General features: G+C 53.5%; 1 protein-coding gene across 1 annotated transcript; it reads right to left on the bottom strand.

Annotated features, from left to right (window-relative positions):
• On the bottom strand, window positions 1-936 carry LOC128845909 (olfactory receptor 4E2-like). The gene has a single exon (XM_054044977.1). The coding sequence runs from the start codon at window positions 934-936 to the stop codon at window positions 1-3; it is 936 nt and encodes a 311-aa protein (XP_053900952.1).
• Window positions 937-24,834: the final 23,898 nt, after the last annotated feature.

Raw genomic sequence — 24,834 nt, 5'->3', positions numbered from 1 at the left:
CTATTTCCCCCTGGAGAAAATCTGTCTCTCCCTCAGTTTCCTCATGGCCCCCTTAACCTCTTGGTTCCTTAGGGTGTAGATCACCGGGTTGAGAACCGGGGTCACCACCGTGTAGAAAACCGACACAAGCTTGTCCAGCGAGAAGCTGGTGGTAGGGCGGGTGTAGATGAATATGCACGGCCCAAAGAACAACGCCACCACTGCCAAGTGGGAACCACAGGTGGAGAGCGCTTTGCGCCGCCCTTCAATGCTCCGGCTCTGCAGAGAGACCAGGATCACCAGGTAGGAGCCTAGCAGGGCCAGGAAGCAGGTGAGAGAGATCATGCCACTGTTAGAGACGATCAGCACCCCTGTCAGGTAGGTGTCGGTGCAGGCCAGCTTGATGACAGGCGGCACGTCGCAGAAGAAGCTATCGATGACATTGGGGCCACAGTAGGGCAGCTGGACGGTGAGCACGGTCTGCACCAGGGAGTGGACAGTGGCTCCAGACCACAGGGCCCCCACCAGCCAGGTGCAGGCTTGCAGACTCATGAGTGAGGGGTACTGCAGCGGGTGACAGATGGCCACGTAGCGGTCGTAGGCCATGGCGGTCAGGAGAAAGATCTCGGCACAGGCGCAGAGGTGGAGGAAGAAAAGTTGGGCCATGCAGCCCCCGAAGGAGATGGTCTTCTCCGCAGAGAGGAGATCAGCCAGCATCTTGGGGGCCGTGACCGAAGCGTGGCAGATGTCGATGAAGGAGAGGTTCCCGAGGAAAAAGTACATAGGGGTGTGGAGGCACCGGTCGTTGACCACCGTCACCATGATGAGGACGTTCCCCACCAGGATCAGCAGGTAAATGATGGAGAAGAGGGCGAAGAGGACCAGCTGCAGCTCCCGGGTCTCGGTGAGGCCAAGCAATACAAAGTGCGTCACCATGGTGCCATTCTCCCCCTCCATGCAGCAAGCTCTGCGGGGGAGGCCCACGCACTGCACCAGGCAGGGAATCACGGGGACGTGTGCCGAGCAGAGTTCTTCGCTGGGATCTGGGGGCAAGAAGTTCAGGGCCTGGGGATGGGGGAGTTTCAAAGCCAGCTAAGGGATTTGGACACTTAAAATGAGTGGATAGCGGGCATCTGCTTCCCTGAGGGGGATTTGAAACGCTCACTCTACAGGCGGGTTTTTTAAAAAGAGAGTGCCCAACTCCCATTGACTTTTACAGTGCCTCACTCCCTTGGGCTCCCTTGGAAATCCCAGCCTGTGTGTGGAGGAGAAAGAAAGAAAGAAAAACCATTAGCCACGTGAAACTGTCACGGACATGGTGTCAGGTTAATAGCGAGGATATCTACGCACAGTCATTATATCCAACAACCCAGTCCATGCACAAGACAACCGATAAATCATTGTACACAAGCCATTCCCACAGACACACACACCTCTCCCCACCACACCAAGGGCTCAGAAGAGAGCCCAGGGCCCGTGCAACCACTAGGTGAACTAGGCGGCCGCCTAGGGCGCCTAGTGGTTGGGGGCGTCTAAAAGCCCACTCAGGTGAGGAGGTGGAGTGGAGGTGAGCTGGGCGGGGGGGGGACTGCGGGGAGGGCCACCCACAATAACGGGGGGGCGCACAGGGGAACCGCTCCCCACCCCAGATCACCTCCACTGTGCCTCCTCCGCTGAGCACACAGACCCCGCTCTAAGTCTCCTCCAATCGGCGCCGCAAGCAAGGCCAGCTCCAGCATTTCTGCCGCCCCAAGCAAAAAAAAAAAGCCGCGATCGGCAGCAGCAATTGGGGAAAAAAAAAGCCGCGATCGGCGGCGGCAGTTCAGCGGCAGGTCCTTCACTCCTAGAGAGAGTGAGGGACCTGCCACCCCTGAATTGCCACAGGTGCCGCCCCTCTCCCTTGGCCGCCCCAAGCACCTGCTTGTTAAGCTGGTGCCTGGAGCCGGCCCTGGCCGCAAGCCTGCGAGGGGAGGAGAATTAGAGTGGTGCTGGCGTGCTCAGTGGAGGAGGTGGAGCGAGGTGAGCTGGGGCGGGCTCCCCAGGCGGGGTTAGCTGCCATAGGGGAGAGTCTCCCCAGGCAGGGTTAGTTTCCACGGGGGGGGGGGGTGTCTCCCTGGGCGGGGTTAGCTGCAGAGGGGGAGTAGCTGTTGTGGGGGGGGGCTCCCCAGGCTGCGGGGGTGGCGGGCTCCCCGGGTGGCTGGGTTAGCTGCTGCGGGGGGGCGGGGTTAGCTGGGTGGTGGGGGGGGCAAGGTGGAAGTTTCGCCTAGGGCGCGAAACTTCCTTGCACCGGCCCTGAGAGAGCCTCAATGTCAATGTCTTTCCGCCTTACAAAGAGAGAGAAGGGGAGTACTGGGTCTATTCATCTTGCTGAAGGGAAGGTTAAGAGGTTTACAGATTCCAAGGCCAGAAGGAACCATTGTGATCATCTCGCCTGCCCTCCTGTACCACAGGCCACAGAACTTCCCCAAAATAATTCTTTTAGAAAAACATCCAGTCTCAATTTTAAAATTGCCACTGATGGAGAATCTACCATGATCCTCGGTAAATTGCTCCAATGGCTAATCACCGTCATTGTTCAAAATGTATGCCTTATTTCCGGTCTGAACTTGTCTAGCTTCAACTTCTAGCCATTGGCTCATGTTAGATATTCCTCTGCTGAAGAGCCCATTATTAAACGGTTGTTCCCCGTGTAGGTACTTATAGACCAGGGATCAGCAACCTTTGGCTCGCGGCTCACCAGGGTAAGTGCCCTGGAGGGCCAGGCCAGTGTCTTTACCTGCCATGTCTGCAGGTTCGGCCGATCGCGGCTCCCACTGGGCCATGGTTCGCCGCTCCAGGCCAATGGGGCTGCGGGAAGCAGCGCGGGCTGAGGGATGTGCTGGCTTAGCCCTTCCCGCAGCCCCCATTGGCCTGGAGTGGCGAACTGCAGCCAGTGGGAGCCGCGATCGGCCGAACCTGCGGATGCAGCAGGTAAACAAACCGGCCCGGCCCGCCAAGGGCTTTCTCTGGTGGGCCAAGTGCCAAAGGTTGCCCATCCCTGTTATAGACTGTAACCTTCTCTTTGTTAAACTAAATAGATTGCAGCACTAGATCTAGTGGCTGGGGGCTGAAGCTAGATAGATTCAGACAGGAACTATGGTTACAAAAAGTTAACAAGCCATTGAGACAATTTACCAAAAGACAAGGCGGATTTTCCACCCCTGGAATCTGTAAGCCAATACGGGACAACTTTCTTGAGGATTCACTCCAATGCAACACCAAATTATTGGACTCGACTCAGGAATCCCAGGGGTAAAATTCTCTGGTCTGAGCTATGCAGGAAGTTAAACTGGGTGAACAAAATGCCCTCTTTAATCCTTAAAATCCATGAATCTATCCTCCAGGGCAGAATCTGATTTTTTATAATTTCAACAGATAATATCCATGTTCTATTTTTAAACATTTGTTTCTATTTTTATCTATTTAAATGTTCACAGCTGTGGAAAATTATGGAGGTGTCAGACAATAATTATTTGACGCTGTGCTATAAAAAGTTAAAGCTTTATAACCCTTAACACACATTGTCAACATCACATGTCAAAATGTACAAAGTAAATCTCCTTCAATTAAACTCTAATAAGTGCTCAAGCAGCATCTTTCTTACTTTGCCTAGCTAAATTTTGATTATTTATGGATGGAGATACTTTTGTCCGTTTGTGTGTATGGTTAAATCAGTGTTCACCGACATTTACTGACAAAAAACAAATCCTTCCAAGAGTTGTATAACATGAGTGCTCAGTTACTGGGGGCAGTAATGGATGGGGGGGAATTCACTCCACCACCCAAGTGCCTGGGTGAAACCTCCTGCCCTGGGTTATGCTGGAGGTCAGACAAGGTGATTGAATGACCCCTTCTCGGTTTAACAACTATACATCTAGGGGGGGGGGGTTTAAAGCACTGTTCCATTAGGAGATGCAATCAGATGAAGGAACCTGGAATTTCCAGAACATAGTCAGATGGGCCTGGGAAGGACTTCCTAAATCATAGAGTCTTCTCCGTACTGTTACAAGCAACCCTGTCATATAATCCCATTTGTAAATGGATCAAACTCCATCTTCAAGCTCACTAACTTGTTTGCCCCCCTCCCCTGGGGAGGCTATTCCAGAATTTCTCTCCTCTGAGGGTTAGAAACCTTCTTCTCATTTCCAGCCTAAATTTATTCATGGCCAGTTTATCCCCATTTGTTCTGGTGCCAACATTGTCCTTTAGCTTCAGTAACTCTTCTCCCTCTCTGGTATTTGTATTTACAGAGTGAAATCAGATCCTTTCTTGGCCTTGATTTTGCTAAACAAGCCCATCTCTTTGCTTGTCCTCTCATAAGATCAGTTCTCTGTTCCCAGGATATCTTAGCAGCCCTTCTCTGCACCTGTTATAATTTGAATTCATCTTTCTTGACCATGAGTAACCAGAATTGGACACACTATTCCAGATGAGGTCTTGCTAGTGCCTTGTACAATGGCATTAATACTCCCCTATTGCTACGGGAAAGCTCTACAGAAAATGTGTTCAGTATTTGTTGCGTGTGAATATTCTGCTCCTTGCTTGTTGTTCAGATCCCAACAGAGAGGGAAAAGGAGTAAATTCATGCCCAATGCATTGGACACACAAACGGCTCTGATGACCCATCAAAATACTCATTCACTGCTGGCTTACCAGTGTGCCAGAGTGGAGAATCTGGCCCCAGGCTAGTAACTCTGACACTAGAGGTTTTGCCATGATATAAGGGGATTTACCTGATCTAGTGCAGAGATGGGCTGAGTAAAGCTGCAGCCTCCTTAACCAAATCGCTGTCAGAAAGCTCCATGGATTCATGCTCCTATTAAAAAAAAAAAGGAAGAAAGACAAGAAATAGTTTGAGTTACTTCTCAGGAATCTTTGGGGACTCTGAATTTTCTGGACAATGCACCCAAACCGCTTCAAATTTCCTATCATTTGTAGCAAACGTTTCTATTCAGCTTCACCACAGAGCTTAGCAAAATCTAATGTACAAATCTGCAGGCCAGACCGTCAGCTCGTGTGAGTAGTGCAGCCATGCGAGAGCCAGCAACGCTGCACGACTGACACTGGCTGAGTCTCTGGCTGGCTATTTCTGCAGCCTGGTCCATCCAAGAATCTTCAACCGCTTTATAAACCTTAGGCTCAGGTTTTCCCAGGAACCAAAGGGAGTTAGGGGCTCGGGTTTGCTGGGAAATCCCAGCCTAAACCCTCCTCATGAGGTAGGTTGGCAGAAGAGGAAGCTCAGCTGCACGCTCTCGAGCTGGGGAGCAGCGTGGAGCCTCTGACTGTCAGGCTGCTCATGGCTTACATGGGGTGAAGACGTCTGCCTCAGTGATGTGCCCGGCGTTCCTGGTAGAGGCCAGGGTAGACACCAGAGACCCTGTTCCCTCCCACACTAGAATAGAGCCTCAGCTGCTCTGAGTCAGTGCAGCGCCCACTGAAAGCCGCTTACGGAAACCAGCTAGCAAGCCAGTCCTCCATACGGAGAGCGTCCCCAGCCACATGAGACTTCCTCCAGCATGGAAGGGGAATGAGCCAGCCTTTCGTGCGGGGGCTAAAGGAGCATACAGGGTTAGCGTGAGGATGAAGGTTGCGGTTCGAGTGTGGGGTGACAGGTGGGGTGACAATCACAGCAGTTCAGGACACGGCCTCCTTCCTTGTATGGCTGGGCAGCACCTGGCGTAACGAGTTCTGATATCAGCGGACGCTTCTAGGCACTGCCGTGGTACAAAGAAATGATAAAGCCAGCTCCCCGGCTGTGCAAATCAGCAGAGCGTGTTCGCTTCAATGGAGCGCTGGCCAAGTTATGCCAGCTGGGCATCCGACCCATTCATAATAAATCCAAAACCCCGGGGCTGATTAAAATCCCCTGCTCTTTGCCTTCTGAAGGCAGCGTACTTACCTGCTGAGCTACCTGGGCCCAGCAGCTCCAGGATTTCCTCTCATCTCTGCATCCTGGCTTGGCAGCTCTCTGCCTGCTGCAATGCTGCTGCTGTCAGATATAGGACCGTCTGCTTTGTTCAGCCACCAGGAAGGAGGCTGGTTAAAGAGTGAGCTATTGGGAGACCTGTGCACCTTCCCCTAATTAAATCACCAGGGATGTGACTTTTTAAAAAAATATGAAATGTTTTCCCCAGGCGCAGAGTTTTCCGCAAGCCAAAGTGAACTCCAGAAGCAGCCAAAGCAGGGAGCTCTGGGCATTCGGAGAACTTCCCAAGATTTCACTGGACTTCCTCAGCCCGCTGCTGTTTGCTCCAACTTTCCCCCTCCCCAACTTCACTGCCCACTGACCCCTCTCATCTGCTTCTCCCTGCCTTGTCCCCTCCCCACCCTTCCCTTGCCTTTCCTTTCCATTTCACTGAGCCTGTCTAGATAACTCACCCCCAAAAATTCCTGGCACTCAATGACATTCGCAGCTATCCCATTGTTCGCTCTGCTGTGGTGTTCCATCCCTTCACTCCCCCGCTGGCTCTCTGCTTTATTTAAATGGCAGCTTTTCGGGACAGAACCCATCTATAAAGTGGATATAAAGCTGGCTAGATCATCAGGCTCAACGGGTAGTAATCAATGGCTCCATGTCTAGTTGGCAGCCGGTATCAAGCGGAGTGCCCCAAGGGTCGGTCCTGGGGCCGGTTTTGTTCAATAGCTTCATTAATGATCTGGAGGATGGCATGGACTGCACTCTCAGCAAGTTTGCAGGTGACACTAAACTGGGAGGAGTGGTAGATACGCTGGAAGGTAGGGATAGGATACAGAGGAACCTAGACAAATTAGAGGTTTGGGCCAAAAGAAACCTGATGAGGTTCAACAAGGACAAGTGCAGAGTCCTGCACTTAGGACGGAAGAATCCCATGCACTGCTACAGACTAGGGACCGAATGGCTGCCAGTTCTGCAGAAAAGGACCTAGGGGTTACAGTGGACGAGAAGCTGGATATGAGTCAACAGTGTGCTCTTGTTGCCAAGAAGGCTAACGGCATTTTGGGCTATATAAGTAGGGGCATTGCCAGCAGATCGAGGGACATGATCATTCCCCTCTAGTCGACATTGGTGAGACCTCTTCCGGAGTACTGTGCCCAGTTTTGGGCCCCACACTACAAGAAGGATGTGGACAAATTGGAAAGAGTCCAGCAGAGGGCAACAAAAATGATTAGAGGGCTGAAGCACATGACTTATGAGAAGAATTAGGGGGGATTTGATAGCTGCTTTCAACTACCTGAAGGGGGGTTCCAAAGAGGATGGATCTAGACTGTTCTCAGTGGTATCAGATGACAGAACAAGGAGTAATGGTCTCAAGTTGCAGTGGGGGAGGTCTAGGTTGGATATTAGGAAACACTATTTCACTAGGAGGGTGGTGAAGCACTGGAATGGGTTACCTAGGAAGGTGGTGGAATCTCCTTCCTTAGAGGTTTTTAGGACCCGGCCTGACAAAGCCCTGGCTGGGATGATTTAGTTGGGGATTGGTCCTGCCATGAGCAGGGGGTTGCACTAGATGCCTCCTGAGGTCCCTTCCAACCCTGATATTCTATGATTCTATGATTCTATACAGCACCCAGCATGCTGTGCCTGGCTGGCCTGAGGCACTATCAAATTATGCTAATATAATAATAATAGCCGAGCACTGCTAGAAACCTGCTGACATCTGATGGGGAATATAACTCTATCACTAGTTTATTTAGGCGGGGGAAACAGCTATAGACCATGACAGATGCGGCAATTTCCTGCAATGTCCTGGGCAAACCTCACTGAATTAAGTTCAATTATTTTAGGAGTTCATTTTAAGACATGCAGACATTCATGTCTTACTGTGGGTGGTGGGGAGACCTGGCTAATGTAAACCCTGGAAAGTGCTATGCACATCAAAGGACTGTTTCAAACGATGGGAACTTTTAAAGCTAAGTGGGTGTCCCAGGGGATTGCTAGGTGGGGGTTTGTAACTCCCCCAGTTAAGCAAAAATCCAGCCTCTTGAAGCGACACCCTGTGGAGGGCCGCACTGGCTACAAATCACCTATTCCCAAAGACCCAGGCTGGATAAAGGAGGGACTAAACTTATATGTGCTTGTTCTGAGCTAATGACTGTGATGAACTTGTGACCCCATAAAAAATCCTTGGTGAGGTCTGGAGAATTGGTCACCTGCTGGAGCCCTTCTCTAGCAAGCTTCTCCCCACGCAGGTAGGTTCTCTTTGTGTTTCTAATCTGTGTTCTCTGGAATGCTTTTACTTTAAGAATAAATGTGCTTGCTTATACAGGGCAGAGTGGTGACTTCACTGTGGGAAATTGCACTGTTTATAGCCGCTGAGGATCAGGGAAAGCAGCCCTGCTGAGGCAGTGTGACTTGCTGGGGAATTCACCGTGTCGACAGGGAACTGAGCGGTCGAGCGAGAGAAAGATGTGCATTTCCCAAGAGAGGTGATGGCTGGGGAGCAGGCAGCCTGAGAATGAGTGCCCTGGCTGGACCACGGAGTGGGGAATACAGGTGCGGTTGCCCTGACCTGTGACAGACCAGATCCCATTGACTGCAATGGAACCTACTTAATTTATGCCAGGCAAGGACCAAAGTATTGTGCCAAGTCCTTTATTCTTTCATTATTTTAGCTTCCTACCAAAAGACGACATTTTCTGCCACCTTTTGCCAGTTTTGTCTCTGTTTACATGGCCCCTGTCAGCTCAGGCACACTGATGGATTTGTCCTCACAATAGCCCCAGGAGGTAAGAAAAGGTTATCATCCCCATTTTACAGTGGGGGAAACTGAGGCAGAGAGCGACATGGCTCAGGTCACATTGCAGAGCTGGCAATAGAACCCAGGAGTCCTGGTTCTCAAACCCACCCACACCCCCATGCTAATCAATTAGCCCCCACTCCCCTCCCAGAACCCAGGAATCCTGGCTCACAGCCCTACTACTTTAACCACTACACCCCACTCCCTTCCCCAGGAGAAGAACTAAACTAAAACCACACAGTAAAGTGGCAGGAAGGCAGAGGATCCAGTCAGCCCTCCTGGGAGCTGAGTCTGTGGGTGCACTTCAGAGCAGGTGCTTGCAGAACCGACCCTGCCCTGCGCCACTGAGAGAGTCTGTCTGGCTGTAGATCACTGGGTTTTGGACCTGGTTTTTGGCACCAGTCTGCACTAGCTGAGAACAGGAGAGATCCGATCACACAGGCTTGGAGTGGCGAAGGGAATTAGACACTCAAGTCCCTTTGAATTTCCTGGCCTGTTGTTTATCCCCTAGTTCTGTGCAAATAAAAGTGAGAATTTTAAGACCAGGTCATATCTCAGGAACCTCTGGTCCAAATGATCCCATCTTTCCCGCACACGCTGTATATTTACCTCCCATCTATCCTAGCAGTTTTCCAGCAGATCTGACGCTGCATGCGGATTCTAGGGCACTTTGAAAAAAGTTTTTGGAACAGAAGAGGCACATCAGCTTGAAGTGAGGGGCACCCAATACTGGGCTGGCTCAGGAGGGCCCAGCAGGAAGCCAGGCTGCAGGTTTCTGTGCAGCTGGCACCTGGATTCCCCTTGCTGTGTCTCTCACTGCGCAGTAGTAGATGCCGGCGTCGCTCAGGCTAGCTCCATCTCGGGTGAGGTTGGTGGAGCGGGAGGCCTTGTGCACAGCCATGGTGAATTCTCCAGCGGTGGAGGAGCCGTCATGCCCAGTCCCTAGAAAGCTCGGCGCCCCCCCGGCCCTGCTGGGGCTGTTTGTACCAAGACATCATGTCATGGGAGGTGGCGTTTTGGCTGCATGGGATCAAGATCCTTTCTCCTTCCACATCCGTGAGCCGAGTGGGCTGGAAAACCTGGGCCAGGGCCCATCTCGGAGCCACTGCGGGAAGAGAGGCAGGAAGTGAGAGAGGGACGGACTCTCAGCCGCCTGGACAGTGATGCACAAATTGTCTAGGGCTAGAGAAAACCTGGGTGCAGAGACACTGACCCCACAGAATGAGCGGCTCTAACCCATACGAAAGGTGCTCCACAGTGCCGTGCTGGAAAGAGAGCGGATAAATCGACGGACCCTGCCGGGGGGAAGGTGACCAGATGTCCCAATTTTATAGGGACAGTCCCGATATTAGGGGCTTTTTCTTATATAGGCGCCTGTTACCCCCCAGATCCTCCCAATTTTTCACACCTAGCCAGAGGCTGGATGAAGACAAGAGAAAGAGACTCTTACCCACCAAGTAGGGACAGCACAGGCAGTAATTCCTTCATGGCAATGCTCAGCGCACTGGTCGCGTTTTGTGCTTTCTAGCCGTGACTAACGCCTGCCACCCAGCTGCCTCTGCAACCGCAAACACCCCGTCTGCACAGACCAAAATGCTTCAGAGCACCTAGCCCGTCCCTCCCTCCACCCACCAGTCTCTTCCCTTCTGAGCTGGTCGCAAGACAGCACAGCAGCCCCCTTTGATCTCCTCTGAGGTAGCAAGAGCGATGCACAGTTAAAGATACAGCAATTGTAAAACTTCTCTCTTCTATCTCGCTAGCTGCATTCCCAGGGCCTCCATGTGCTTAGGCCCTCAGTGGGGCTAGTCCTTCGGCTGGGGCCTGGTGCTCAGGTGCGAACGTCACCCCCCAGTGCTCAATTCTGAGACTGTCCTGTCCCGTCACACAGCCACGATTCCACCCCTGAGCTCGCAGGGCTGCGGGCAGGGGCCGGGGGGCTGGGCTGGGAGGTTCTTCTACAAGGGGAGTGGGTTGTGGCTGGGAGATCCTTGCCTCAGGCAGCAGTGGCTGCAGGGGGAGTGGGGGGTTGAGATTGGGAGGTTCTCGCCCTGGGACAGGATGGGGCACGGGGGGGAGTTGGGAGGATCTTGCACAGAGGAGGGGGCTGAGGGAGCTGGGTCTGGGCTGGGAGGTTCTCGCCCTGGGACAGGATGGGGATGGGGATGGGGATGGGGGGGGAGTTGGGAGGATCATGCATGGAGGAGGGGGCTGAGGGGGCTGGGGCTGGGCTGGGAGGTTCTCGCCCTGGGACAGGATGGGGATGGGGCGGGCGGGGGGGGAGTTGGGAGGATCTTGCACAGAGGAGGGGGCTGAGGGGGCTGGGGCTGGGCTGGGAGGTTCTCGCCCTGGGACAGGATGGGGCACGGGGGGGGGAGTTGGGAGGATCATGCACAGAGGAGGGGGCTGAGGGGGCTGAGGGGGCTGGGGCTGGGCTGGGAGGTTCTCGCCCTGGGACAGGATGGGGATGGGGATGGGGATGGGGATGGGGGGGAGTTGGGAGGATCTTGCACAGAGGAGGGGGCTGAGGGAGCTGGGGCTGGGCTGGGAGGTTCTCGCCCTGGGACAGGATGGGGCACGGGGGGGGAGTTGGGAGGATCATGCACAGAGGAGGGAGTTGAGGGGGCTGGGGCTGGGCTGGGAGGTTCTCGCCCTGGGACAGGATGGGGATGGGGATGGGGATGGGGGGGAGTTGGGGGGATCATGCACAGAGGAGGGAGTTGAGGGGGCTGGGGCTGGGCTGGGAGGTTCTCGCCCTGGGACAGGATGGGGATGGGGATGGGGATGGGGGGGAGTTGGGAGGATCGTGCACAGAGGAGGGAGTTGAGGGGGCTGGGACTGGGCTGGGAGGTTCTCGCCCTGGGACAGGATGGGGCGGGGGGGGGGGAGTTGGGAGGATCATGCACAGAGGAGGGGGCTGAGGGGGCTGGGGCTGGGCTGGGAGGTTCTCGCCCTGGGACAGGATGGGGATGGGGATGGGGGGGAGTTGGGAGGATCATGCACGGAGGAGGGGGCTGAGGGGGCTGGGGCTGGGCTGGGAGGTTCTCGCCCTGGGACAGGATGGGGCACGGGGGGGAGTTGGGAGGATCATGCACAGAGGAGGGGGCTGAGGGGGCTGAGGGGGCTGGGGCTGGGCTGGGAGGTTCTCGCCCTGGGACAGGATGGGGATGGGGATGGGGATGGGGATGGGGATGGGGGGGGAGTTGGGAGGATCATGCACGGAGGAGGGGGCTGAGGGGGCTGGGGCTGGGCTGGGGCTGGACTCGGAGGTTCTGGCACAGGGAAAGGCCAGGGCTGCAGGGCTGTGGTACTCAGCGCGCAGAAGAACAGAGCGGAGTCTGAGACCCGGGCTGCAGAGATATTCAGAGGAGCTGCTCCTTGCTGCTTATGCACCCAGAGATGCAGGCGCGTCTCCTCCTCATTCGCCCTGTCGGTAAATCCCAGGGAGTCTCCACCAATCAAATACTCCAGGGAATGCAACAGGCGCTGCCAGTACCAAGCGACAGTGGGGGTGGAGGAGATGGACGTGAAGCTGCAAGGTAAGGTGACATTCTCCACTTCAGACGACATCAGCGTGGCAGGAGGCTGGGTCACCGTATCCTTACCCCCTTGCTGGGCTCTGGCCAGTGGGGCTGCAAAAGAGAGAAGGGTGGTACAGAGCTGTTGGCCCTGAGAGCACATCCCTATCCCACTTCTGGTAGCCTTCCCCTCCTGCCCCCCGAATTCCCCTCTCCCTGGCAGGCCGAAATCTCCCAGTCACACTGCTGCTGAAGCACCTGTTTCACATCTGGCAGCTCGAAAAAAGTCTCTTGAAACTTTTTTTTCCTACAGAAAGTGGTTTTTTGACAGAATAAGAGACTTCCCCTGTCCCTCTAACAACCCCTGGCTCTAACACAGTGTTTTTCATGCATCAATCTCAAAAAGCTTGACAAAGAAGGTCATTTTACAGGTGGGGAAATGAGGCCCAGAGAGGCCTTGCCAAAGCTCACCCAGCGGGCAGACTGGGTCCTACGCTCCGGCACTCTCCCCACAGTCACACTGCCCCTTTGGGGGGGTTTCTGCCAAAAAAGCACAAACTGAAAATTTTTCACTTTTCATTTTTTCCAGGCATTTTGTTGGTTGATTAGTTTGGGTTTGTTGGGGGGTGGGGGGGTTGTTTGGCTGGGGTTTGGGGGTTGGTTTTTGGCAGGTGGTTGCTTGCTGTTTTACTATATAAACATTTCTAATTGAATCTTTCTTTGCTTTTTAAACAGATTTCTAGGAAAACAAACGACATTTTGCCCCCTGGTTTGACAATTCAGAGATGTAAAGGCCACAAAGATCACTAGGAACATGGCGATCCCCTGTATAACCCAGGCCAGAGCCTTTCTCCTGGGATTTCTGCACAGAGGGTGAGCTACAGCTGAGCTTTTAGAAAGAGCCCAAGCGATGGAGACACCAGCAAGTCCCCAAGAAAAGTTGTTCCAATAGCGAATCACCCTCCCTGTTCTAAATTGGCCCTTTATATCCAGCTTGAATTTGTCTAGCTAGCTTCATCTCTCAGTTGCTAGATCCCATTTGAAATTAAAGAACTGCCATCTGCTTTCACAACTCTTCACCCTCCATAGCTACGTATCGACCATGAGCAGCTCACCTAACAGGAATGATTGGCAGCAATTTCCCCACAAACCCACCTGAGATGCAGAGGGAGAAAACCAGGACACCATCCAAGGAGATCATTGCATTGAAGAGACAGAGAAAGCCCCCGGCTCTCTGCTCTCAGCAGGTTTTCAGCTCTGAACAGCCAGGACTCTCTCCCTTCTCCTACAAAACGCATAGAAGGGCTGGTTTGAAACCTGCCTTTAGTGCCCCCCAGCAGCCTGTCTGAACATTGCACACTGGTCAAACGTGTACCAGGGAGTTACCATAGGAGGTGTTTGTGGCTCAGGTTTGCAAAAGCTTAAGGCACCCAGCTCCCAATTCCCTTAGGCTGTTTGGAGGATCCCAGTCTCTGGATGGAGAAGGGAGAGTATTCGGTGGTGGGTGAGTCACAGCTGGACGACTTCTGGGGACCACACTTCAGATCCCCAGGGGTACCTCCAGTCCTGGTGTTAACACTTCCAACTCCCAGGGGTCTGAAAGCCAGGAGGGACCATTCGCGCTAGTTTGACATGCTGTCTGACACACGCCAGAGAATTTCATCCACTTGCCCTGAGCCCAATAAATGGTGCCGGATTAAAGTATCTTCCAGGAAGGAAAACAAGAATGTTCAAAGGCATCTGGCCTTGATCGGAAGGCCTCAAGAGCTGGAGAATTCACCCCTCCCCTTGAAAGTTTATTCCTATGGTTAATTGCCCTTGTGTTAGAAATCTGTGCTTAATTCTTGTGTACTTCAACTTCCAGCCCATGGTTCTTGTTCTGACTTTCTCCACTAGCTTGAATGGCCCATTAGCAGCCGATGTTTGCTTCCCATGAAAGTACTTCTACAATGTGATGAAGGGTCCTCTCAGTCTCCTTTCCAATACGCCAAACACACTGAGCTCTGTAAGGCTCTCACTGGAATAGCCAGAGTTTTAATTGTGACAGAAAACATTGGTAGGGACATTCAACCTCATGCTCCAGGGCTTGAGCCCCTCTCTGACTACTAGAGGTCAGGAGGAAACATTCACAGGGGGGAATTATCCCACTTCGGCCTACACTGCAGGATCTTACACCTTCCTCGGAAACAGCTGGTGCCAGCCACTGTCATAGGCATGAGACTGAGCGAGATGATTGCTGGGAGTGGCAGCCCTTCTATTCCTTTGCAAGTAGTCATTAATAACACCACCGTCTCTCTCGCATATAGCGCTTTGGGCGATCTCAGAGCACTGCCCAATCTTTCACATATTGATCCTTCCAGCCCTCTCTCGCCCGGGGAGGAAGGGCAGGGCTGTTTTCCCCTTTGGAGAGATGGGAACTGAGGCCAAGTGCTGGCCCAAGATCACCCGGGAAGTCTGTGGCAGAGGAGGGGCCTGAATCCAGTAACCTCTGCACTGTTCCCAGCAGCATGAGATAACTGCTCTCAGCAGTAGGGGAGATCTGAGGAGCCCATTCCCCCACCATACACACACCTGCTCCAGATACTGCACAGCTCAGGAAGCCCCTGGAGTCAGTGTGTCTCTCACAGCACACAGGTAGGAGGCAGCGTCTGAGACCCAGGTCTCCTTGAGGTGAAGGAGGTTGTATTTCCCAGCAGTGCTGAGGAAAGCAGTGAATCGCCCATACTCCTCCTGACCAGCTGCTACCTGGTATGAGACCAGGCCTGGGGCTTTTCCCTCCCACTGCTGGTACCAGGCCAATCCGTAGAAGTTGGCAGTTTGGTATGTGCAATTGATCTGGAAGGCATCCCCTTCCTTGGCAGTGACCGGCCCCTCCGGCTGGTGCACAGTGGTCTGGGCCATCACACCTGGAACAAAACAACCATTGGGGGTCTCACACAGACAGCCACAGAGAGACTGTGTAAAGCCCCAGGTGGAATGGACAGCGAGTATCTGGTGGGAGTCAGAGACTGTGCAGAGCGGCACCACTCTCACAGACAGGAAAGTCCAGAGGGAAGCCTGGCTAGAGGGAGGGAGCTGTCGTCTGTCTTGCACATGGGGGTGAATCACACCTGGTCCATGGCTACACCTTGGTCATCTCAGGGAGATCAGGAGGCTGGGCTCCCTGTGCCCTCAGAGAGAGCTGTGCTGTGTTCAGCTGAGCCCCAAGCCCAACACGGGACGAGGAGGCTGGCAGGCTTTTGTGAGCAGGAACGCTGAGCTGCCAGCCCAGGGCGCAGGAGTAACCCGCCCTGTCCTGCAGGGCTGCCCCCAGGATGCTGAGGGGAGCCATGTTGTTCTGCGGATGCAACGCTGCCCAGAAGTGCCCACTCTAGGACAACTCCTGCCCGTAGTTGTTGACACGCATGATAAGCTGGGGTGGCTGCTCCTGGCGCTGCCGGTACCAGAACACATCCAGCTGGGAGCGGCCGCTGGAGAAGTTATAGCTCAGGGTCATGCTCTGCCTCTCTGTCAGCGTCACCTCCGCAGGCCCTGAGAGCCTGAGCTGGAAGGCAGAAGAATGGCAGGATCAGCTGCACTGGTGCAGGCCATCCCTGCAGGGCTCCCCAAAACCCAGCACTGCATTAAGCTGGGCAGAGCCTGACCCCGCCAGGTCCCACGGACTGGCCATTCCACTCCCTTTAGCAGCTTTGGAAGTCCTACGCTCCACTGGCTGCTAAAAGCTAACGGCTGAACAGCCAGCAGCAGACTTGGGATAGAGAGATCTTTTCTGGCTTGGTCTTCAGTTCTCCTCTGCAAAGGTTCCAGGACCTGTGAAGGAATGGCCAAAAACAAACCAAAGAGAGAGCCCCACCAATCTGCATTTCCCCAGCATTAAAACCAGCCCCCAGCGCTTTCAGTCAGCACGTTCCGTTCCCTGCAGAGACCTGGGAAGAGCCAAAGGAGACGGGAGGAACTTCTGAGGAGAGGGGCAAATAAGTTGGAGGCCAAGTCCATGCTTACCCCAAAAGCCGCTTAGAGCAGCAGCGAGGAGGAGACACCTGAAGTGCATGCTGAAATCTCTCCCTCGCTGTGTGGAGGAGACACAGAAAAGCTGAAAGAGCAGCAAGTCAGGAAGTGACTCAGCCATCAGAGCAAAGAAACCAGAGGTAGAAGGCCCTGTTCGTCCAATCCCCTGTCATGGCCTCTCTTCTGGAGACTAACTGGGTATCCCTGCAGCCAGCACCAGACTCAAACTGACCACAGCACGAAGACCATGGGCTGAATGGGTCAGCAAGGATGAGTGAGAGCTGGATAGATGGCTGTGTGTGAGAATGGATGGGGAGGCTGAGGGTTGTGCATTGGGAGAGAGAGAGAAGGTGGGTAAGGTAATAACTTTGATTGGACCAGCTCCTCTTGGTGCCAGAGAAAAGCTTTCGCACTACACAGAGCTCGTCTTCTGGTCAGCATCTCACAGCGAAACAGAAGGTAGAACAGACGGTTTAGCCCCAGTAATTAACATATTCTGAGCCCATGCGAGGTGAAGTAGCCTGTTAACACCCTTGCAGTCATAGGACGAAAAAGAGGGGTTAGTGGGGTTCAGATTGGTGTAACAAGCCATAAAGATGGTGCCTTTATTAAGACCATGATTATTGGTGTGTAACAAAGTCATGAATTTAAGCTCTCTGGCTTGTCTTTTGCAGGTGCTGTGCAGGTTCCTTTGCGGATGAGCCCCGAGAGGTCAGATATGGAGTGATCACTTCGTTACAAGCGTTTGCCCAGGGCAGGCAGGGTGTTTTTATCTTTTGTTCCATGTGAGGGGCTGTGAGAGTGTAGTGAGCGTCTGGTTTGAGCCACGTACTTGTTACTGGGGCATTTAGTGCACTGGATGAGGTACATCACATGTTGCAACAGGCGTGTGTCAGACCCATGGATCGTAGCTAGCTAGCTAGATAGATAGATAGATAGAGAGAGAGTGTATGAGGATGGATAGATAGACAGATGATGTGTATGTCACTGGATGGATGGAGTGTGAGAGAAACAAAGCACTCCTCAACTGGTGTAAATTGGAGTCATGATTTGCACCAGTGGCGATCTGGTCCCAATTATGGGACAGTCTTGGCGGGAGGGGGGTTGCCCTTACACATGCTGTAGAAATAAACAGAGGAGTCAGACTCCAGGGCATGTTCCCCAATGCTTCAGATGCTCTGTATAGACCTGAGTCATCACTGGAATGATTCTACTACAAACAATTCCCACTGACCGTGAGCTGAAAGCCACTGCAGTCTTGCCCAGAAGCACAGCAACCCCTGCTCAACGCTTAGGGCATGCTGCCCTCATGTGGGCATTTTATGTGGTTCATTCATATCTGAGCCTTAGTCAGGGGACGGGGCTATCAAGAAGGCCAGGGCTTTATAAAACAGTGAGCAAGCGACCAGGGAGCTGCTAACAGGGAGTTTCGGAAGGGAGTTTGGAAGGGGGGTGGGAAGGGGGCAAGGTTCACTTGCTGTTCTTTAAAACCTGTAAACTAAACTACATTCAAAACTTCTTGATTTAAACAAAACCCATTCAGTAACCTAGGCAGCTGTTGGAGACAATGCAGGCAGAAGCCCAGCAGCAGAGTGGGGGCTATCCTGTTTATTGCGCTGAGTGCAGCATGTATGATTACCTGCCCCGTGGGTGGGTGGCGTATGTGTGCATTCGGTGCAAGGAGCTCCTGACCCTCAGAGACTGCGTACGGGCTTTGGAGGCCAGGGTGGCGGAACTGGAGGAGCTAAGGGAGGCAGAGAGGTATGTTGATGAGGCTTTCCGGGACACTGTAGAATTGTCCCACCTCCGGTCAGACAGCCCCTGTGCTGTTGAGGAGGATGAAAGGCCCAGGGAAGCAGAGCAGTCAACGGGAGCAGAGGGAAACCTTCCCATAGTTGGGACCCTTCTTCCAGATGGTGTTGCAGTATCCTCTCGCACTGAGGTTACCTCTCCAGGGGAGGGAACTCCAGTCACTAGGAAAAGGCAGGTGTTAGTAATGGGAGATTCAATCATTAGAAATGTAGATCGCTGGGTTTGTGATGACCGGGAGAACCGTATGGTGACTTGCCTGCCTGGTGCGAAGGTTGCGGATCTCTCGAGGCATCTAGACAGACTTATGTGTAGTGCTGGGGAGGAGCCGGTGGTCATGGTACATGTAGGTACCAATGACATAGGGAAGGGTAGGAGAGATGTCCTGGAGGCCAAATTTAGGCTGCTAGGGAAAAGACTGAAATCCAGGACCTCTATGGTGGTGTGACGGTCCATGCCCCTATGGTTGCGAGCGGCGTGGACTATCCGCCACTGTCTGTCAGCAAGAGCTTATTCATCAGCCGCTGAAACATCGCTGTGGCACCGTGTAACCCGAATGGCATGGTTACAAAGTGGAAGAGGCCGAAGGGTGTTGGGAAGGCCGTTTTTTCTCGGGAATTGGGTGTAAGGGGGATTTGCCAGTATCATTTGGTTAAATCTAGGGTCGACAAATACCTCGCTCCCCCGAGTCATTCTAGGAGTTCTTCCACCCGGGGCATTGGGTACGCGTCGAACCTAGAGATGGCATTAATCTTCCAGAAATTGATATAGAATCGAGTGGTCCCGTCGGGTTTCGAGACCAGAACAATGGGGCTGTGCCATTCACTCTTTGACTCCTCAACTACACTCATCTCAAGCATTGTGTCCAACTCCTGTCGCACTGTGGCCCACATCTTCCGGGGTATGGGTCGATGGTTATCTCTCACCTTCTGGCCCGGCGTCGTCGTGATATGATGGCTCGTCAGGTTGGTTTGTCCTGGGTGGGTTGATAGCACATCGGGGAAGTCCTTTACAAGCTGCGATATTTGCTCTCGCTGTGCCGGGGTAAGGCCGGCCCCAAGTGTCGCTGGTTTGTGGTCTAGGGGTTCCCCTGCTAGGGGTCCCAGTTCCGGGTCTGGGGGCGAGAAGGTGATGAACAAGGATTCCCTAACCTTCCAGGCCTTTGAGAGATTCACATGGTAAGTCCGGGTGTCCCTCTGTCCTCCCGGTAACCGGACTTCATAATCTAAGGGCCCAACCCGTCGGATCACCTCGTATGGTCCCTGCCACTTGGCCAAGAGCTTTGATTCAGCCGAGGGTAACAAGAGTAACACCTGGTCCCCGGGGTTAAAACTACGTGCCTTAGCCCCTCTATTATATAAACGAACCTGCGTCTCTTGGGCCTGCCGCAGATTCTCCCAGGCAAAAACCCCCAAGGTTTGGAGCCGTTCTCGCAGACGTAGCACATACTGGGTGGTCCCGAGCACGCGAGTCTCCTGAGTCTCCCAGTCTTCCCTTAAGAGGTCCAGGATCCCTCGTGGCTGCCTGCCGTACAGAAGTTCGAAGGGTGAGAACCCGGTCGACGCTTGGGGTACTTCCCTTATGGCAAACAGCAGGGCTGGCAATAGTGTATCCCAATGGCTGGGGTCTTCCTCTATGAACTTCCGCAGCATGGACTTCAGGGTGCCATTAAAACGCTCCACCAGCCCGTCTGTCTGTGGATGGTAAACTGATGTTTGGAGCGTCCGTATATTCAGGAGGCGGCACAATTCTGCTATCAATTTTGAGGATACGTTAGTACCCTGATCCGTCAGGATCTCTGTGGGTTTCCCGACCCTAGCGAAGACCTTCACGAGTTCAGCGGCATCACCAGTGCCATGGCCGCTCGGAGGGGAACAGCCTCGGGGTACCGGGTCGTGTAGTCCACGATTACTAAAATAAATCGATTCCCTGTCTTGCTTCTTTCTAAGGGTCCCACTAAATCCATTCCAATACGTTCAAAGGGTACGCCGACCACCGGCATGGGTATTCACAGGGCTCAGGGTACACCTTTTGGTCCTGCCCGTTGGCATTCTGGGCAAGACGCGCAATATTCTCGGACTTCTTGGTGAATGCCGGGCCAAAAGAAACGGCGGGCCCCCTCTGAAGGGTCTTTTCCCGCCCCAGGTATCCAGCCCACGGGTTGGCATGTGCCAAGTGCAGTAGGCCTCGTCACAGCCTCTGGGGAACCAATAGCTGTCGGAGCGGCTCAGGCGTATGTGGCTCCTGCACCACCCGATATAGGCGGTCCCGCTGGATCTCGAACCGTGGCCCTTGCGGCAGTCTCGGAGGTACATCCGCTCCCGTTCCGGGGATAGTGGCCTGTTCCCAGGCCCAACTCAGTGTTGGGTCCTCTCTCTGCTCCCTCACAAAGTCAATATCTCGTTCCAGCTCCATCTGAGTTTCTTCCATGGATTGATGTTGGGCTTTGGCGGGCGTCTGCCCTGCCGTAGATGTCCCCTCCCCGGGGTCTGCCTCTGGCGTGTGTCCGAGGAGTTCCTTCCCTGGAGACATAGCTCCTTTGATCTGTGAAGCTGACGGTTGATACTGTTGGAGGACCTCCCTAAACTCTGGCCAGTCCCATCCCAGCACTACGGGGTAGGCCAATCTGGGGGCTACGCCCACGTACAGGACTTCCTCCCGCTGCCCTATCCTAATCCTCGCCCAGGCGGTGGGATAAGGGGGGATGTCCCCATGTACACACTGTAAGTGTATCTTATCCCCCGCAAGTCTAAGGTTCGAGACCAGCCCCTCCCGCACGAGGGTCTGACTACATCCTGAGTCTACAAGAGCCCTCATGTGGATCCCCTCGACCCACACCAGAACCACCAATTTCCCCGGGCCCTTTTTCCAGGCTCTATGTCTGGCAACCCACACTTGCCCATAGTTGCAATCCATAAAAGGACATTCCCGCTGAAAATGTCCCTCTTGTCCGCACTCCCAGCAGCGATTCCGGCCCTCCGAGGGTCCGTTGCCTTCCCTTGTTGGGCTCTGTCCCCTTGGGGGTGCCATTCCCTTTGACTCGGCTTCCAAGGGACTTCCCGCCTGGGTCCCGGACTGTGAAGGTTAGTGGGTGCGGGACAGATATTGGAGGCAGGTTCCTGAGCCCCCGCTCCCCGAGGGCTTCCCCTATCTGGTCCTTCTCTCTGGCTCAGGTTTCCAGACCTATGGGGGTGAGTCTGGGCTTCCTCAGCCGATAAGTAACCCTCCATCAGGCCCACGGCCGCGGACAGGGTCGCCGGTCGGTGACGCTGTACCCATGCTTTCCCTCCTGCTGGGAAGATCTGGGTGAACTGTTCAGGTGCCACCCTTTCCGCTACCTGTGGCCCGGTCAAGCCCTCGGGCTCCAACCATCTCCAACAGAGGTCCCGTACCCACTGGGCTACGGCCCGAGGCCGAGCCTCAGAAGGGTACTGTTCTTTACGGAGGCGCTGGCGGTACGTCTCGGAGCTAATGCCGGTCTGGCCTAAAATGGCCGCTTTCACCCGGGGGTAGTCCAAGGCCTCTCGGGAATCCAGGTTACGGTAGGCCATCTGTGCCGGTCCCGTTAAATAGGGGGCCAACATCGTGGCCCAGTGTTCTGGGGGCCACCAAGCAGCGGTGGCAACCCGCTTGAATGTAACCAGGAATGCCTCAGGGTCGTCGCCTGGTCCCATCTTTGTGAGGCGAACCGTCACTCCCCCCAGACACTCCACAGGCCCTGTGCCTGTGGTGGTGGGGGCGCGAACTCCTGGCGGTTGCATTACCGTAGCCACTTGTTGGACCAGGAGCTCTTGTTGTACTTGATGTTGGGTGGCCAACTCCCGAAGGAGTTGCTGCTGTTGTTCCTGGTCCTGGGTCATCTGTAGCTGCTGCTGGCTGGCCATCTGTTGCAGCAGATGTGCCTGTTGTTGTCACTGTTGGGCCACCTGTTCTTGCTGGTTCTCCAGCAACCACTTTAAAAGTTTCTCGGTATCCATCTTAGATGGCAGGAGGGGTTCCGTCGTCTAGACTCCATGTATTGGACCTCTTAGCAGGTCCTGGGCAGCTCCCCACTTCTGGTACCAAGTGTGATGGTCCACACCCCTATGGTTGCGAGCAGCATGGACTATCCGCCACCGTCCGTCAAATAGCCCTTCAGTCCAGGGCAGTATGGCCTAGCGGTCAGAGTCTATGACGTCCCCTTTACCTCAAGGAGACGTGGCCTGACGGCAGGAGTCTGTAACGCAGCCCTCGTCTACAGGGCAGTAGGGCCTAGCGGCCAGAGTCCAGGAAGCAACCCTCGGGTGGAGGGTAGCGTGGCCTAGCTGCCAGAGTCCATGTTATTGGGGTGTGACTGCCCCAGAAGGGGGGCCCCGACCCGGGGCCCTAACTGTAGCGTAGCGCTTTTCCACCAACTCAGCGGGGGGATCTGACCGAAACATGCTGAGTTTCCCTGGGGGGGGGCGGGGGAGGTACCACTCTGTCACCCTCCCAGAGTCCCTTCCTACCAGGCTCTCCATTGGGGTCTCCCAGGAGTCGTTGGGTCCTTGGTACTCGGCAGATTCGGTCGTCTCCTGGGTCTCCTCCAACCACAGGGGCGCTGGCGGGCCGTGGACGGCATCTCTTCCCGGTGCAGCCAACGGCTGTGGCTGGTCCACCACAGGAGCTTCCCCGGCAGGTCCTTCTCCTACGGGCTCTACCCCAGAATGAGCTGGTCTCCCTCCCTTTATACTCCTATAGCACTTGGAGCATGCCCAGTCCGCCCAGGAAGGCGGGACTCCCGCTGCCAGTCCCTGGGGCTTAACTCCTTCCGGGCTAAGGCGGGGTAGCCTGGCCCCGCCACAGGTGGCATTCTCAGAAATGCTCCCAGTTCCATGCTCAGGGCCAAGTAGGCAGGCAGAGCTTCAGAGTCTCAATGCGTGGATGAGACGATGGTATAGAGAGGAGGAGTTTAGAAGAAGCAGTGAGAGATATAAAGGCATCTTTTAAAAAGTGGAAGTCAAATCCTAGTGAGGTAAATAGAAAGGAGCATAAACACTGCCAAATTAAGTGTAAAAATGTAAGAAGAAAAGCCAGAGGAGTTTGAAGAATGGTTAGCCAAAAATGCAAAAGGTAATAACAAAATGTTTTTTAAGTACATCAGAAGCAGAAAGCCTGCTAAACAACCAGTGGGGCCCCTGGATGATGGAGATACAAAAGGAGCACTTAAAGATGATAAAGTCATTGCGGAGAAACTAAATGGATTCTTTGCTTCAGTCTTCATGGCTGAGGATGTTAGGGAGATTCAGGGCCACCCAGAGGATTCAGGGGGCCTGGGGTCTTTGGCGGTGGGGGTCCTTCTGCTCTGGGTCTTAGGAGCACTTCGGCAGCGGGTCCCAGAGCGAGTGAAGGACCCGCCGCAGAATTGCCGCCGAAGACCCGGAGCGGAAGAAGCTCCGGGACTTCGGCAGCGGGGCCTTCAATTGCTCCGGGTGTGTTCGGTGGCACTGAAGGACCTGCCACCGAAGACCCACTGAAAACTCTTGTGGGGGCCCCTGAAAACTCTCATGGGGGCCCCTGTGGGGCCCGGGGCCTGGGCCACCCTGGGGAGATTCCCAAACCTGAGCCGGCTTTTGTAGGTGACAAATCTGAGGAATTGTCACAGATTGAAGTGTCACTAGAGAAGATTTTGGAATTAATTGATAAACTTAACATTAACAAGTCACCAGGACCAGATGGCATTCACCCAAGAGTTCTGAAAGAACTCAAATGTGAAGTTGCGGAACTATTAACTAATGTTTGTAACCTGTCCTTTAAATCGGCTTCTGTACCCAGTGACTGGAAGTTAGCTAATGTAATACCAATATTTAAAAAGGGCTCTAGAGGTGATCCCGGCAATTACAGACCGGTAAGTCTGACGTTGGTACCGGGCAAATTAGTCGAAACAATAGTTAAGAATAAAATTGCAAGACACATAGAAAAACATGAACTGTTGAGCAATAGTCAACATGGTTTATGTAAAGGGAAATTGTGTCTTACTAATCTATTAGAGTTCTTTGAAGGGGTCAACAAATATGTGGACAAGGGGGATCCAGTGGACATAGTGTACTTAGATTTCCAGAAAGCCTTTGACAAGGTCCCTCACCAAAGGCTCTTATGTAAATTAAGTTGTCATGGGATAAAAGGGAAGGTCCTTTCATGGATTGAGAACTGGTTAAAAGACACGGAACAAAGGGTAGTAATAAATGGTAAATTCTCAGAATGGAGAGGGGTAACTAGTGCTGTTCCCCAAGGGTCAGTCCTAGGACAAATCCTATTCAACTTATTCATAAATGATCTGGAGAAAGGGGTAAAAAGTGAGGTGGCAAAGTTTGCGGATGATACTAAACTGCTCAAGATAGTTAAGACCAAAGCAAACTGTGAAGAACTTCAAAAAGCTGTGACAAAACTAAGTGATTGGGCAACAAAATGGCAAATGAAATTTAATGTGGATAAATGTAAAGTAATGCACATTGGAAAAAATAACCCCAACTATACATACAATATGATGGGGGCTAATTTAGCTACAACAAATCAGGAAAAAGATCTTGGAGTCATCATGGATAGTTCTCTGAAGACGTCCACGCAGTGTGCAGCGGTGGTCAAAAAAGCAAACAGGATGTTAGGAATCATTAAAAAGGGGATAGAGAATAAGACGGAGAGTATCTTATTGCCCTTATATAAATCGATGGTATGCCCACATCTTGAATACTGCATACAGATGTGGTCTCCTCATCTCAAAAAAGATATACTGGCACTAGAAACATTTC

The sequence above is a fragment of the Malaclemys terrapin genome, chromosome 12, assembly GCF_027887155.1.
Source record: "Malaclemys terrapin pileata isolate rMalTer1 chromosome 12, rMalTer1.hap1, whole genome shotgun sequence".
In the NCBI taxonomy this organism is placed as follows: Eukaryota; Metazoa; Chordata; order Testudines; family Emydidae; genus Malaclemys; species Malaclemys terrapin.
The sequence above is the reverse complement of the archived record's forward strand: the minus strand, read 5'-3'. Positions and strand labels throughout refer to the sequence as shown.